The sequence below is a fragment of the Eubalaena glacialis genome, chromosome 15 (assembly GCF_028564815.1).
Source record: "Eubalaena glacialis isolate mEubGla1 chromosome 15, mEubGla1.1.hap2.+ XY, whole genome shotgun sequence".
NCBI classification, from domain to species: Eukaryota; Metazoa; Chordata; class Mammalia; order Artiodactyla; family Balaenidae; genus Eubalaena; species Eubalaena glacialis.
In genome coordinates this window covers 53515272-53531892 of record NC_083730.1, presented here as the reverse complement: position 1 = coordinate 53531892, position 16621 = coordinate 53515272, and the positions used below count along the sequence as shown (strand labels likewise).

At 40.8% G+C, this 16621-nt stretch overlaps 1 protein-coding gene across 1 annotated transcript in view; it reads right to left on the bottom strand.

Annotated features, from left to right (window-relative positions):
* The window catches only part of TMEM241 (transmembrane protein 241), a gene marked incomplete at its 5' end in the record, with an annotated part of 104389 nt that extends 88863 nt beyond the window's left edge, over positions 1–15526 (bottom strand). Inside the window, 3 exons of the mRNA XM_061169237.1 lie at positions 5955–6032; positions 12937–12983; positions 15434–15526. Coding sequence (XP_061025220.1) covers positions 5955–6032; positions 12937–12983; positions 15434–15526 — 218 coding nt within the window. The remainder of the gene's footprint in view (positions 1–5954; positions 6033–12936; positions 12984–15433) is intronic.
* Between the last annotated feature and the right edge of the window lie 1095 nt (positions 15527–16621).

The window sequence follows — 16621 nt, the reverse complement described above, 5'->3', positions numbered from 1 at the left end:
TTGATGTGTTGACTATTGATTGGCACTGCCTAAAACAGTAACACACCTTATAACTGTAAAATCAGTATTTGCTTTACAATTCAAAAGGACTTCTGCATACATTAACTTCCTACTTATAGAAGACGCCTAATTTCATCTTTTTGGTCCATTCCTGGTGAATATGGTCCTCAAAGTGTCTTACTCCCTTTTCTCGCTGCTTCCTCCTATTCTTAGACCTTTCTCCTTCATTCCTTACTGTCTCCCTGACTCACAGAGGGCCACACTCCCTTGTCCAGCTCTAATATTACTTAGACCCAAGAACCCTGTGATGACACCGTTTCTCAGAGAGGATAGCTTAGAGCCGGGAGGCAGCAAACAAGGGCCCGCGGGCCAAATCCCACCTGCTGCCTGTTGCTGAAAATAGCATTTTATTGGCACACAGCCACACCCATCCGTTTACGTTGTCATGGCTGCTTTCCCGCTACAACAGCAGATTTGAATAGTTGTGACAGAGACTGCATGGCCCACAGAGCCTAAAACATTTACTTTCTGGCTCTTGTTTGCTGACCCCTGATTTAGAGTAAGGCAGCTTGGGTCCCAACGTCTGGAACTTTCGAGTGGTGGTACCCTCGGGCGCCTCACCCCTCCCCTGGGAGGACCAAGGCTGGATGTGCAGTTAAGTGAGCCTTAGGAGACAGATGGCAGGCATGGCACAGAACAGAGAAGTCAGTACTAAGAAATATAGTCCAAAAAAGAAAAAAGAAAAAGAAATATAGGCCACCCAGGTCCCCGAATAATAAGTGAGGCAGGATAGAAGAGACACATATCTCATCTCTAATAGATGTGAGAAAGAAAGAAAACCCAGTACAAGCACCTTGCCCGTGCACAGTCCGCGAGGGCCTGCAAATCCAACCTAATGTGCAAGACATAACTCCTTTGATCTCAGCCTGGGGAGGTTTACATTTCACACCATGGACTTAAGAGGCCAGAAAGGGTTATATGGACTCAGAGTGACTTCCACACGTGGTGCATCTATGACAAATCGTGAGTTCAGCAGACTCCTATGCACTGAGTGGCGTGGGCATGACCTGCAGGTGTCAAAGGTCAAAAAATCCCATCCCGAGAAAGACAAACACTGCATGGCATCACTTATACATGGAATCTTTTTTTAAAAGTCAAACTTATAGAAACAGAGAGTAGAAAAGTGGTTGTCAAGGGCTGGGGGGTGAGGGGAACAGGGAGAGTTTGGTAAAAGGGCACAAACTTTCGGCTGCAAGATGAATAATGTATATTGATTACTCATGAATGATGAATAATGTATCCTATGAGGATCTAATGTATAACATGTTGACTACAGTTGATCACATTGTACTGTATAACTGAAATTTGCTGAGAGACTAGAACTTAAATGTTCTCACCAAAAAAAAAAAAAAAAAAAAAGATAAATATGTGAGGTGCTGGATGTGTTCATTAACTAGATGGTGAGAATCTTTCACAATATATACATACAGTAAATCACCACATTGTACACTTTAAGCATCTTAAAATTTTATTTTCAAATGATACTTCAATAAAGCTGATACTTCAAAAACTCCTGTCCTTTTACCATCACTGGCCTCCTGGACTCCCCCCAGGTACCACCCCAATCATCACACCAACACCAATCAGGTTTTATTCAATATTTTATCCTTTTGGTGGCTCTAAGCATGTTTCCTGAAGAAGTTTTGAAAGTTCACTGTATTATCCCCAAAAAGTAATTTCAACACATGTATATATGTAAAGCATTCCTCTGGAGAGAAAACAACTGGGAAGAATATCAAAAATACATGAATTTGAGTGCTAACTTTCCTCTGTGAGCAGAGATGACTTTTTAGAAAACTATAAGAGTCACTCAAAATGAAATATCAATACATTACAACATGATTTGGGAAATTCCAACCACCAGTAGCTTTCATAAAGGTGGGCTAGCTCACTTAAAAAACAATAAATAATCAATAATTAAAAAGAAGTACAATCTCAACCCTGATTGTCTCACTATTCATTTCTTTAGGGAGAAGGCTGAGTTAATTTGGAGGTTTTATCAAAGATATTCGTTATGCTTCCCCAGCAAAGACTCTTAATGTAAAATTATGGCGTGAGGGCTTCTTCATCTATTAGAAATCTCTGGTCACAAAGGTATTATGGCATAGGTTTTTTAACTTAGAATTTCTCATACTTGAAAACCTTGAGAATCAAAATTTTACTCTCATATGCATAGTGGACAAAAAGTGGCATGTAGGTTAAAGATTACTTTCAAAATGTTTTTATTTAAACATGCAGCCTGGTAATATAGGAGCCAGGAGATGGCATCTAAAGTCTCCAATGAAATCATGCCTGAGTCGGTCCTCAGCGATGGTTCTAGAATCTAACAGAGTGACATGGTCTCACTGTGCTACCAGACTTCCAGTCAGCTGAAACAGGTCACAATGTTCATTTAGGATCATGTTTTGGAAATACAAAAAGCTTTCAGCACAGGACTTCCAACATCTGCTAGAAAAATCACTTCAATGCTCTGCAAAGTCTTGGCTACAACAGTTGCCACCTCATAATGACAAGCTTGTGACTGAAAACCAGTGCTATCTTTCCCAAGACAGAGGCTTCCAGGGCATCATCCAACACTTGGTGGTAACAACTGGCTGCCAGGCAAACATCCTGGGAGAAGAATGATTCCATCAGATCACTGGGTGGAGTCAATACATGATGTGGCCAGAGGCTGACCAACACAGCAAGTATGGCCTCTTTGCAATGTAAGAAACATGGTGCCAGGGTCTGCGACTTGTTTGCAAGGGAATCTGGGATTCTGCTGCTGTGCTCCAGGCTACAAGGACAGTCTAAATGAGTTCTCTATGGCATATGCTATTAAGGACCAATTGGGGGCCCACCCTCCAGCCCCATCACTATAACTCCATGATGACATTCCATCATGCCATCAGGGTCTCCAAACTGTCTTCCAGCTGTTGTTTCCATTTATAGTAGAGCCCAACCTCTGCTATCTCTGCACAAGTACACAGTCACACAAAAAAGCTGGGCTTTGGTTCTCTAATGACATCATTGGAAAACCAAGCCCAGTAGGAAACAGCAGCCACAGCAAACACAAACCCAGCCCGGGCACACACAAAGGAGCACGGGAGCTGGGTCCTTGCTGCTTGCTACCTGCTAACACCCCTTTGCCCAGGGCCCATGGTAACAAGAAATCCTGAGCTGTGACAACAGTTATTAACCACAAGACCCACTACAAACTAAGACACTAGAATCTTTGACAAGAAGCTTAACTGAGCTGACATCATGTGTGCGTGGCTGTGAAACCACCTAAGGAAGTCCAGGGGATAGAGGTGAAAAAGTCTCTGGGAGATTTAGCAAGGGGACCAAAAAGGGATATGATTATGGCTCTTCTGAGATGGGTGGCACCTAGCATCATGCAAGTTAAAGGGACAACAGTGTCTACTGGATCCTTCTCTGTCAAGGACCACTTCTTCCAGGAAAAGCATCTTGAGAATCTTTGACTTCACCCAGTTCTACTAGTCATCCCCTCTACCCCACTCCAAAAAAAGCAATAAAAATATGAAGAATTCCATCAATGGATGAATGGATAAACAAAATGCGGTATACAATGCAGTATATAAACAAAATGTGCTCTATACACACAATGGAATATTATTCAGCCTTAAAAAAGGAAGGAAATCCTCACACATACTTCAACATAGATGAAGCTTGCAGACATTATGCCAAGTGAAATAAACCAGTCACAAAAGGACAAATACTGTATGATTCCATTTAAAGGAGGTACCTAGAATAGGTAAATTCATAGAGGCAACGTAGAACAGAGCTTTACCAGGGGCTTGGGGGGGTGGTGGAAGGAGAAAGGGGGAGCTATTGTTTAATGGGTACAGAGTTTCTGTTTAGAATGATGAAAAGGTCTGGAAATGGATGGTGGTAATGGTTGCATAACATTGTGAATGTACTTAATGCCAATGAATTGTACACTTAAAAAATGTTTAAAAATGGTAAAATTTATGTTATGTATATTTTACATACAAAAAAATGTTTGAGTATGAACAATGGCATCGCTTTTAAGGAAATATGACTAAGGTAATGTTTATTTTATTTTAATTTTTTTTTTTTTTTGGCCGCACCGCACAGCCTGTGGGATCCTAGTTCCCCGACCAGGGATCAAACCCGGGCCCTGGGCAGGGAAAGCACAGAGTCCCAACCACTGGACCACCAGGGAATTCCCTAAGGTAATGTTTAAATGACCATTATGAACAAGTAAATAATTCACATCAGAAATTACAAGATAATCATAGTCAGGAACACTGTAAAAGTGGAAGATCCATGTTGATCAGAAGTGGACCCCAGTCCAAAATCTGACGGCCAATTCCCTGATTCTAGTCCAATCTCTTGCTTCTGTGGAGGAATACATTCAACTATTTGGAGTCAAAATGCTTCATCATTTAACTAAATCTTAGAACTATCACAGGGCTTGTGAATTCAGGGCTCCTATTCGTTTAAATGAAGACCCATTCTCATTGAACTATCTATCATAACAATGGAGTATAAAGTAAGACCTGTGCTTAATATCACATATAAAATCCCAAAATTTTATATTTTGGGGTTTTATCAAGTGGAGGACACTCTACCATGGAAATGTAAAATTATGACTTAATGAACTACTCCTTTGGATTAGTTAAGCATCTTGCGTGTGATAGTCTTTCAGAATATGGACTGTGACGTAATAGGGTCAGGGAAATTAATCCACGCCTAAGTTCCCAGGGTCTCCCCCTTGTCAAACGTCTTCATACCAGTGTTTTGCTCTCCAGTTAAATATTTTCAGAAGAAGCCAAAATTATTAATATTCATACTGGACTCATTCTCAAAGCTTCTCCAGAGCGCCAAGCCAAGGGATGACTTAGCAATGAAGCAGTTAATCTAATTCATGGAGAAGCTGGGCAAATAACTTGGACCACGAGGCAAATGATTTGGCCTGATCATTCAGTTCGGTAGTTTACCTTATTCATGTAAACCTTGACTTCATTTTCTTTTCATTTTGTGCATCATTTCAGGCAAGGCATGATGTTCTCAAAGAATCATGAGGATTTATTTGGGTGAGGCAGGACTGAATAGCCAATTCGGATTACAATTTTGGTTGAAAAATGTCATTGTCTTTGACATTTCTTTTAAATCTATTTGAAAAGCGGTCTTAATAGGATCATAACAACAATGTGTGATCTGAGTCGGACCCTGGATCAAATTTTTGTGGAGAGGGTTATAAAGAATATTACTGAGAAAACTGGCAAAATATGAATCGGTCTATACATGAGATAATAGTACTGCATCAATGTTAACGTCCTCACTTTGATAACTACTGTAGGATGTAAGAGAACATCCTTGCTCTTAGGAGATACATGCTCAACAATTCAGAAGTAAAAAAAAATCTGCAACTTACCTTCAAATAATTCAGAAAAAAATTACATATATACATATATTTATGTATATATCAAGTGAAACTGATAAGAGAAGCAAGGTGAAATAATAATTGGGGAATCTGAGTAAAGGATATGGGACTTCTTTGTACTATTTCTAACTTTTCTGTAAGCAGGAAATAATTTCAAAATTAAAAATTTACCCCAAAAATTTAAAGCTGATTTAATAACTTATTCATAGAGGTCCTATGATCTAAAACAAAGCCAAATTAATACGGTATTATAAATTGTATATCTCAATTTATTTTATTATTATAAGAGTGGCATTATTAACCAGGAAAACACTGCTTGAGCTCTATTTGATTATAAAATCATTTAATCTCAAGATTAGAAGGGAATTAAGAGATCATACAACTCAAACACCCGTGTTTCCCAATGTAACACCAGAAGAAGTTAAATAATACACAAGGAAGCTGGGTATGAGTCATGAATCAAGCACAGAAGAGGTGGTCCTACCTTGAACTGCTATTGATCTCCGCCCAGCCCAGTTTCCATGACACATGAAGCAAAAGTCCACCAATTAATGTCTGCCACCTGAAAAGGATAATGGCCAATGTGAATTTAACAGAGTGCCATGGTCTCAAATGCCATCCACCCCCCGCAGATCTGTCGAGTGACACAAATATACACATGTGATCCTTCTTACAACTCCTTTCTCCCACTTTCTCCAAATTATTATCCCAATTCTCAGACCCATCCTTCTCAACCTCTACTATTCCCTGAGTCCAGCTGTACCAGTCAGTGCTGACACTGCTGTTCTCCTCTTCTTATTCTAGACTTTTCCCGAACAATCTCACCCACAGCCACCACTTCTCCATGACCTCTGCACTAATGATTCCCATATCCCCCTTCTCACGAGGATATGGCCACCCTGATACCCCACAAGCTCCCGATGATAACATGCCTTAAACATTACCTTGAACTTCCCTCTCCCCATCCTGGTCATTCTCCTACTATCCCTAATCAACCAAACCAGAAACCTAGATGTCATCCCAGCCCTCCTCTGTCATCACCTCCCTCAACAACTTACAAAATCCTATTGACTTTATCCCCGTAACCTCTCTGAAACCCGAAGCCTTCCCCTCCATCCCTCTGCTTAATTCAGACTCTCATGATCCCACACCTGGACCATAGCATCAGTTCCCTAACCGGTCCCCCTCTCTCCAGGGTTGCCCTGTACCATCCATTCTCCATCCTGCAGCCAAAGGGTTTGTTCTAAAATGCAAACCTAATTGTGCTCCTTGCTTGTTTTAAAAATGGCTGATTCTTCCTGGTGCTGTAGGCAGCAGCCCTCAGCCTCTTTTCTGCTGCAACACACTTGGGGTCATGAAGCTCACGTGAGACACATTTCCTCACATGCAGAGTTTAGGTGGCGTACAGGTGACAAGATAAACACCCCTCCCTCTCCCACTGCAGAAAGCACAGCAAAATGCCAAATGAGTGACCAGTACTACAGGCATAACTATATCCTGTTCCACACTAATTGCTTTTACTCTATTTTTGGTGAGTCATTCATAAATTTCAAAACCTTATTTTTAGTTATGACTTGAGACACCTACCTCGGAGGTGATTACAGCACGCCCATGTGTTGGGACACTGGAGAACCCCTGGTCTACAGGACAAAGTCACTTGCATGTGACATAGAAGCCTTCCAGGACTTGCAGCTGCCCCTCTCCAGGGTCAGCTCCTGTCCATCTGCCAGTGGCAGCCACATTCCAGCCACACCGAACAGGCCATAGCCCCTGTAATGTGCCAGGCCATTTCATACTTTTTAGAGTTTGCACATGCGGCCCTCGTGACCCATAACGTCTTCCCTTCTCCTCCATGTTGGTGGACACCTGCTCATCCTGTAAGATCCAGGTGTTATGCCTCCCTTGTGAAGACTTCAATGACACCGCCAGGCGGAGTGGACAGATATGGGTCGTGTCCTCCAACAGCTTGGTCTAGAGCAGTGGATCTCAATCATGTGGATCTTCCCCCCCAGGGGACATTTGGAGACGTTTTTGGTTGTCACAACTGGGGATGGAGGAAGGGTTGCTACTGACACCTGATGAGTAGAAGCCAGGATGCTGCCCCACACCTTACAACGTGCCGGACAGCCCTCCACAACAGAGTTATCCAGTGCAAAATACTAATGGTGCTGAGGCCGAGAAACTCTGGTCTAGAGAGAAGTAAGCTAATTAACCAATAATTACAATAAAGTGTGATACAGTCCTAATGGGAAGAGTACCAGGTAGCACAAAACACCCTAGCAGAGGCAGTTAATCCAGTCTAGGGGGTTGGGTAACTCTTCCTAGAGGAAGTAAATTCAAGCAAAAGGCTGAAGCCTGTTCAAAGCGGGAGGCCCAGAATGGACCAGGGCCCACAGGTAAGAGAGACAATGGCTCCAGCAAAGCTTCTTAGAGAGGTTCAATTGGCCTGACCTTAGCATGTGAGTACTCGAGGCGGGGGCTGGTCACGAAGGGCCATGTCAATCGTCAACGAGCTGGGGCTTCAAACTGGGGACCCACTGAAGGGTCTGCAGCATGGGAGCGACACTGCCACATTTACCTTGGGGAAAGCTCTGTCTCTTTACAAGTGAGAGAATGTTTGCTGAGAGAAGCAAGACCAGGGGCCAGGAAGCAAGTTAGGAGTTGTTAGGGTGATTTGAGAGATGATAGTGGCCCAGGAAGAGGCGATGAAGAAGGTGGACATGTTCTAAAGATGTTTAGAGGTCCTAGTTGGGGTGAAGACGTTGGGGTGAAGGAGACAAAGAAATCAAGAATAACACAGGTTTCTGAGTAGGGCGACTGGATAGAAGGTACCATTCACCACAGGTAAACTGAAGAAGAAATGAGCAGGCCCTGGGAGGGCAGGGATTTTTCTTTCCTTCACTGAAGTAGTCCAAGTGTCTAAAACAGTGACTGGCATATGCATGCGATCAATTTTCTTAGAATGAGTTATTCTGCCCTACTATGTGCCTCCTGTGTGCCTGGCATGGTTATAGGCATCAGGGATACGCCAGTGACAAAATGGATTTTTTTTGTTGTTTAATTCTTGTATTTGTAGACCTTACATTCTATCGGGGGAGGTGCATTCAGTCTGACATCTACAGAGAAGGAGGGGAAAAGGCAATTCAGGTGAAAACATCACCTTTTCCCACTAACTTCCCTAAGTCCCTCTACCCGGAGAGAAGTGAAAGGACAATCAGGATCAGAAAATGAGAAAACAGGGACTTCCCTGGTGGCGCAGTGGTTAAGAATACACCTGCTAGCCGCATAGCACAGGGAGATCAGCTCGGTGCTTTGTGACCACCTAGAGGGGTGGGATAGGGAGGGTGGGAGGGAGGGAGATACAAGAGGGAAGAGATATGGGAACATATGTATATGTATAACTGATTCACTTTGTTATAAAGCAGAAAGTAACACACCATTGTAAAGCAATTATACTTCAATAAAGATGTTTAAAAAAAATAAATAAATAAAATAAAATAAAATTCATTTCACAATCTTAAAAAAAAAAAAAAAAAAAAGAATACGCCTGCTAATGCAGGGGACACGGGTTCAAGCCCTGGTCCGGGAAGATCCCACATGCCGCGGAGCAACTGAGCCCGTGTGCCACAACTACTGAGCCTGCACTGTAGAGCCCGCGAGTCACAACTACTGAAGCCCGCGTACCTAGAGCCCAAGCTCCGCAACAAGAGAAGTCACTGCAATGAGAAGCCTGCGCACCACAACGAAGAGTAGCCCCCGCTCACGGCAACTAGAGAAAGCCCACGTGCAGCAACAAAGACCCAGTGCAGCCAAAAATAATAAATAAATAAAATTAAATTAAAAAAAAAGAAAAGAAAATGACAAAACAATATCCCAGCTTTATTGACTGAAATATACACGATCATGGATGATATTTTTTTTAAGTTTTGCTGTGAAATATTATGGAGAAACGACGAAGTATTCTAAAGTTCATCTGAAATAACATATCGGTGATAATATAAAGAACAAAAATTCAAAAGCATAAAAAAGTGGTGAAAAGTCTTCTCCCCTTCCCTGTCCACTATCTGCACTTCCCTATCCACCACCTTAGTGGTTCCCTAATGTAACCATTCTTACTAGTGTCTTCATCTTTTTTTTAAATAAGGAAAACATACACACATTTCTACTTGATAGTAATGTACTATACTGTTATGGACTTGCTTTTGTTCTCCATTAAATGAATCTTGAAGACCTTTCCTTGTCAATACACAAGAGTTTCCTTATTTTTTAACATTTGAATAGTATTCCATTAGGAATACAATATAATTTATTTAATTGGTTCTGTATAGATGAAAATTAGGTTGTTTAAAAAATGCTCTCTGGGACTTCCCTGGTGGTCCAGTGGTTAAGAATCCGCCTTCCAATGCAGGGGACAAGGGTTCAATCCCTGGTCGGGGAACTAAGATCCCACGTGCCGAGGGGGAACTAACACCCGCAACTGAGACCTGACACAGCCGAATAAATAAATATTTTTTTTTTAAAAAGTCATTATTAAAAAAAAATGCTGGGCTTCCCTGGTGGCGCAGCGGTTGAGAATCTGCCTGCCAATGCAGGGGACACGGGTTCGAGCCCTGGTCTGGGAAGATCCCACATGCCGCGGAGCAACTGGGCCCGTGAGCCACAATTACTGAGCCTGCGCGTCTGGAGCCTGTGCTCCGCAAGAAGAGAGGCCGCGATAGTGAGAGGCCTGCGCACCGCGATGAAGAGTGGGCCCCGCTTGCCACAACTGGAGAAAGCCCTCGCACAGAAACGAAGACCCAACACAGCCATAAATTAAAAAAAAAAAAAAAAAAAAAAAAAAAAATGCTCTCTCGTGGATGGACCTAGAGACTGTCATACAGAGTGAAGTAAGTCAGAAAGAGATAAACAAATATCATATACTAACGCATATATGTGGAATCTAGAAAAATGGTACAGATGAACCAGTTTGTAAGGCAGAAATAGAGACACAGATGTAGAGAACAAACGTATGGCCACCAAGGGGGGAAAGTGGCGGGGGAGGGGGGGATGAATTGGGAGATTGGGATTGACATATATACAGTAATATGTATAAAACAGACAACTAATAAGAACCTGCTGTATAAGAAATAAATAAATAAAATAAAATTCAAAAAATAAAAATGCTCTCTGTCACAAACAGCTGCAATGTTTCACATGTACATCTTTGTACATATTTCATTTACATAAATGCAAGTAAACCTCTCAGGTAAATTACTGGAAGTGGAATTGCTGGATTGAAGGATTCAAACCATTGCTATATTCTGCCAAAGTGCCAATCATAGATATTGTACCAGTTTGCCACCGATGATCAATATATGAGAGCACCTGCTTTCTACATCCTCATCAATGCTACGTTATCAAATTTTGAAGTTTTATTTTGCAAATCTTGTTGGTAAAAATATATCTCAATACAGTTTAAAATTATATTTTCTTATGAATGAAGAATATCTTTTTATATGTTCAAGAGCCCTCTGTAGGTAGGGATTTTTGTTTTTGATATAAAGATCTGGTTTTAGTGCACTGGGATTGTAAAATTGCTTTATATTTTTTAAAAATAATTGATGTTTTATTCATGGTGAATATTCCATGGGCATTCGAAAGGGGGGCATAATCTCTATTTTCAAGATACAGAGTTTGATATTTATCTATTAGTTGTATTATTTATCAAATATATATATATGTTCTAGTGTTTTGTTGGTCCAATTGATCTGTCATGGAAAAATAGTAGTAAATTTGTCTCCTATCACTAGTATGTTTCTATTTATCCCTGGTATTCCTGCTGTTTTTATTTGACAAATGACGATGCCCTGTTGTTTGGTTGACAGATATTCATCACTATTTTATTTTCACTTTGAACTGCATGCTCCAGCATTATAATGTGTCTTTTCATTTTGAACTGCATTGCTTTAGCATTGTAACACAGCTTTCTTCATTTGCTTAATGTTTTTGTCCTGAATTCAACCTTGATTGATATTAAGATCTCTATCCCTGCTTTTCTGTGTGCAATTGTGTGATACTTAAAAAAAAAAAGGAAAAAGAGAAGAGGGATGGCGTGCTCTGCCACATATTTAAATGTTATAATAATGAAAACAATTTACCACTAGCCCTTTTCCATAAAAACTGACAAATAAGTGCTCAAAAATGACCCTAGAAAAATGACTTTACATATGATACTAATGACCCAAAGGCAAAAGGAAGGATTATACAATAAAATATAATAAATGGGGCTAGTATAAATAAAAAACCATTAGGGGAGGAATGATTTCTTCACATTGCACCATACACTAAAATAAACGGATCATAATTAAGAATTGAAAAAAGCTTTAATGACATATAGGTGAATATCTACATCGTCTTGTGATAGAGAAGAATAAACATAAAAGCAATGGTAGCTATCACAAAAGAAACGATCAATTTAAAAATAAAATATATATTTTAAAAAGAAGGGGGTGGGGGTGGAGGTTTGAGGTGAGAAAGGGAAATGTGAACGCCAGAGCACTCGATGCTGCCTCTACCATTTCTCTAGACTGTTGACCCTATTCTACATCATTTTCTATCTTCTTTCTAATAATAGCATCGCTCAGTCACAAGATCACACACTGGATTCATCTGTGTTTCTCTCTGCTGCTTCATTCCTACGTTCAAACAATGAATTCTCTATGATGTCACTTAAAAAAACTAAATAATCAAGGTAATTATAAACAAAATGAAATGGCAAAGAAAAAATTGAAAAAAAAAAGAAATGCCAATAGATATGATAGAAAAGTGGTTGACATCCTTTAAATATGAAGAATTCATTAAATAATAAAAAAAATACTAAAAGCCTAGTAAAAATAAAAGGGTTAAAAAAAGAAAAAATAAAATAAAAGGGTAAAAGGCACAAATAGACAATTCACTAAAAAAAGAGATACAAGTAGATAACATAAGAAAACTGTCTAATTTCATGAATAATCTAAGAAATCATAAGACAAAATAATGTGATACCATTTTTTGCTCATGAAATCAGCAGAGAGAGGGAAAAAGTAACAGTCATGGTTTGAGTACAATATCATAGAAACTTTCATACACAGGCTGGGTTACAATGTAAATTGGTAAAAAGATTCTGGAAAAGAATTTTTTAATATTCAAGCAGACTACTAAAGAAATTCATGTTCTTTAATCTAAATTTCTTATATAGGAATCTATTCCAAAGAAATAGCTAGAAATTTGGCAGATTTGAATGCAAAAAATGTCTGAGAACATTGTTGTGTTTATACCCCCAAAATGGGACACAACTCAAATGCCATTAATAGAATGACTAAATAAATTACAGTATGTCTATCTAATGAAAAAATCTATGCAGTCATTAAAAATATTTTGAAGAACATTTAATGATGCTGGTTGGACATTTCCTACAAATGTATATAAAGCGCATAAAAGATACTCACCCTTGGAATAATGTAGGGTAGGTAAATTTCAAGACAGACAGGACATACTGAAAAACAAATACCAAATTAATGGACATTTTCAAATTATAGAGAATTGATAGACCATATAATCAAAGAAATCCCTACTAAAGAAACATAAGTATACTCAAGTTTCAAAAAGGCTTTTTTTATTCCTCCCCAAAAAATCACACACTGGGAAAAAAAATGACCTTCCAATTCATACTAAAGAGAGGGACTAAGTGAAGTAAGTCAGACAGAGAAAGACAAATATCATATGCTCTCACTCACATGTGGAATCTAATTTTTTTTTTTAAGTGATACAAGTGAACTTACTTACAAAACAGAAACAGACTTACAGATATCGAAAACAAACTTATGGTTACCAAAAGGGAACGTTGTGGGGAGGGATAAATCAGGGGCTTGGTATTAACATACATACCCTACTATACATAAGATAGATAACCAGCAAGGACCTACTGTATAGCACAGGGAACTCTACTCAATATTCTGTGATAACCTATACAAGAAAAAAATCTGAAAAAGAATGAATATAAGTATATGTATAACTGAGTCACTTTGCTGTACACTTGAAACTAACACAACATTGTAAATTAACTATACTGCAATAAAATTAAAAAAAAAAAAAAAGAGAGGGGGGACTTGCTTTCCCCAGGGTCACCAGAAGCCTGACCATCTCTCAGTTGGGGACGCAACAAAGTGGAACACACAGCAGCTGGGCCAGATATTGTGGACATCTGACCCCTCAGCATCTTCCCAGACCCTGGAAGTGCCATGTTATAACTGCGGCAGCTCCAGAGAAAACCGGACAAACCCCTGGACACTGTCTGTTTTCTTGGGGTATCCACTTTATCTACTGCCCAGTTTACCTAAAAATCCACCGCCTTCTATGTTTCTCTTCAAGTAAGAACTGCATCCTATTCATTATTTCCTTTGTTTTCCTTCCATTTTTAGGGTTTTGTTTGGTTTTTGCATTCTTAGGATTTTTTTTCCTAATTCTTCTCAGGTATATTACATTTTTAGATGTGTTTTTTAAGGATTTGTTTAAAGCCAACTCAGCTAAGGTCAACTTGTATTTCTATTATGTCTTTTAACCAAATTTACAGCACATTATGAATGGGAGAACTGTATTTTATCTTTCTGGGTATCTTTTTCTATTTTTTTCTATGACTGAACACTTTAAGAATTTTTTAAAAGCCTAAAAACCATTAAATGGCTTTAAGCAAGGGTTCTACTGATACTTCACACGATCTGAAAAGCGCAATAGACTGGTGTTGGGCAAGTTTACATTTATATTTTTTTTCCCCATGGATTAATCAACACGTAATTCCCCTTGTATGAGCTCCTAAATGCCACAATTATGGTTAACTACCTGTGCTCTGGTCTGTGTTTCCTAGAAATGGACCTTCATTCTTCTCTGAAGTCTATTTACTCACACAATTCAGTTTGTTCCCCTCCACTTTTCCATGATATTTTCTTTGTAAAACTGAGACAGAGAAAGGATTGAGCATGTGGGCCATGACCTACATCATCCTCAACAATGTTCATGACGATAACAAATGCTCATTTATCGCTATCTGTTAATAGTTCTTTTCCAGAGAACAGGGTTTTATTCTCAAGAGGGAGTGGGGAGAGAGCAGTCAAGACCCTACAGTGGGGGAAGGTGGTCCTGAGCTCCCTATTGCCACTTTGGCTTGGTGTCCACCCTGGAGTCCAGGACAGGGGGTGATGCCCCACTCTAGCCCACAGGGATCCAACATTTCCCTGCATGGTACCAAATCCAAGGCCAGCTTCTCTCTCCTAACAAAACAAAAACATGGTACCACTGCTTTTCTGCCTCTTCATTAAAAGGGTTTTACGACATTAAACAAAATTAAGTTTACATCTTACTTTTTTTATATAATTCCATGAAAAACTCTTGAATATACTGGAAGTGCCTGGGATGGAGACATAGAAAAAATAGGTTTGAGAATCAGTGGTGTGAGGCAGAGATGGAGATGGACTGATATCTTCTATTTAAAGGCTTCTGGAACCTTGTGGGGTTCTGGGGCAGGGGCATGTTTAGAAGAGAAAGCAGGATGTGTATGATTTCTTCGCCTACTCTTCCTCCTCAAGGGAACAGGAGCCAATTGCTTTTTCTTTCCTTAAAAAGTGGTCCACATATCCAAAAATTAAATTCACCAGTCAAAAAATCCAGTTTCCCAGGAGATGTAAAGGATGCATTACAGGACGAGGAATGGGGACAGCACCGTCCAACAAATCTTATTTCTAAAAGAGCATCGTACACAGAGTCGTTTTCTTCTCCATCGTCATCAGGAACAAATCAGATAAAAAGCTGGAGGCAATATTTGTTCTACACACGATTTGGGGACTCAGATCCCCCACGGGCAGTCATCAGCACCCCGCGCCCGCCCTCCTCACCTTGTTCGTGAGGTAAGAAGCCAGGTAGCAGGTACAAAACGTGAGGCCGACCACGCACCTCCTCATGCACATCTGTTAATTTGCGCCCCTTCCCGGGGACCCCACAGGAGCCCCACGGCCGACGCGCGAGCCGCGCCGCCGCCGCCGCCGCCGCCGCCGCCGCCGCCGCCGCCGCCGCCGCCGCCGCCGCCGCCGCCGCCGCCGCCGCCGCCGCCGCCGCCGCCGCCGCCGCCGCCGCCGCCGCCGCCGCCGCCGCCGCCGCCGCCGCCGCCGCCGCCGCTACTGCTAGGACCGCCACGTGGCTGCGAGCTCAGCCAATCCGCGCAGGGACCGCCCCCGGTGCCTGCCTCTTAAAGAGGCCGCGCATTCGCAGGCCTCGTAGCCTTGCGGTGGGCGGGGCGGCACCCAGCTGCCCAGGACAGCGGAGGGAGGAATAGGCCCACCAGGGCTGCGACAGCAGGTAGAGCAAGAGCGGACAGTAGTCGCTGTAAAAAAGTAGAAAATGGTAGAAGTGGGGAAAAAAGCAGCTGACAGAACAGTTCACAACAGTCCATTAGCATTTAAAGAAAAAATGTCCAGAGCTAGCTCTAAGCGGTGGGAGCAAAATGTTGTTTGTGCTTTACTGAATTTTCCCAATTTTCTTCATCGAGTCTGTACTACTTTTGCAAACGACACAAAAAAGCTAACAACAAGAAATGTTATTTTAAAAGAAGGAAGGCTGAGGGGGCAGGAACTATAATCAGTGTAGTTTTTCTTTAGGAGAAGTCAATCCAATTGCTTTGAAATTTCCATAAAATAAATCTTTCCAGAAGTAGAGTTTCAAGCACAGCCCCTATTCCTAGTCTCTAGGGAGGAAAAATGACCTAGTTAGGCTTCGGGCAGACAGTAGTAAACATGCACAAAAACATACTGAGGGACTTTGTCAGGAACTAGAGGTACAAGTGTCCGCACATATAGAAACATACAGATTTTTAGAAATACCCCATGCACCAGGAAGCTTTCACTCTTTCTTATCTGTATGCCCAATGTAAAATTGCTTATCAAACTGTATTATCCAAGAAAATACTAGATATATTGTCTCCACATAAAACACAAATAAACTAAAAAGTTAATTTTCCTTGACAATATTTAGAAAACCTATTTCAGAGCTAAACAGTCCTTACAAAGAAATTTTTTGCCCAATAGAATTTGCTTGAAATAAATGGTTGTTATATACCTGAGATTTCCCTGAACTCTTTTAAGAGGT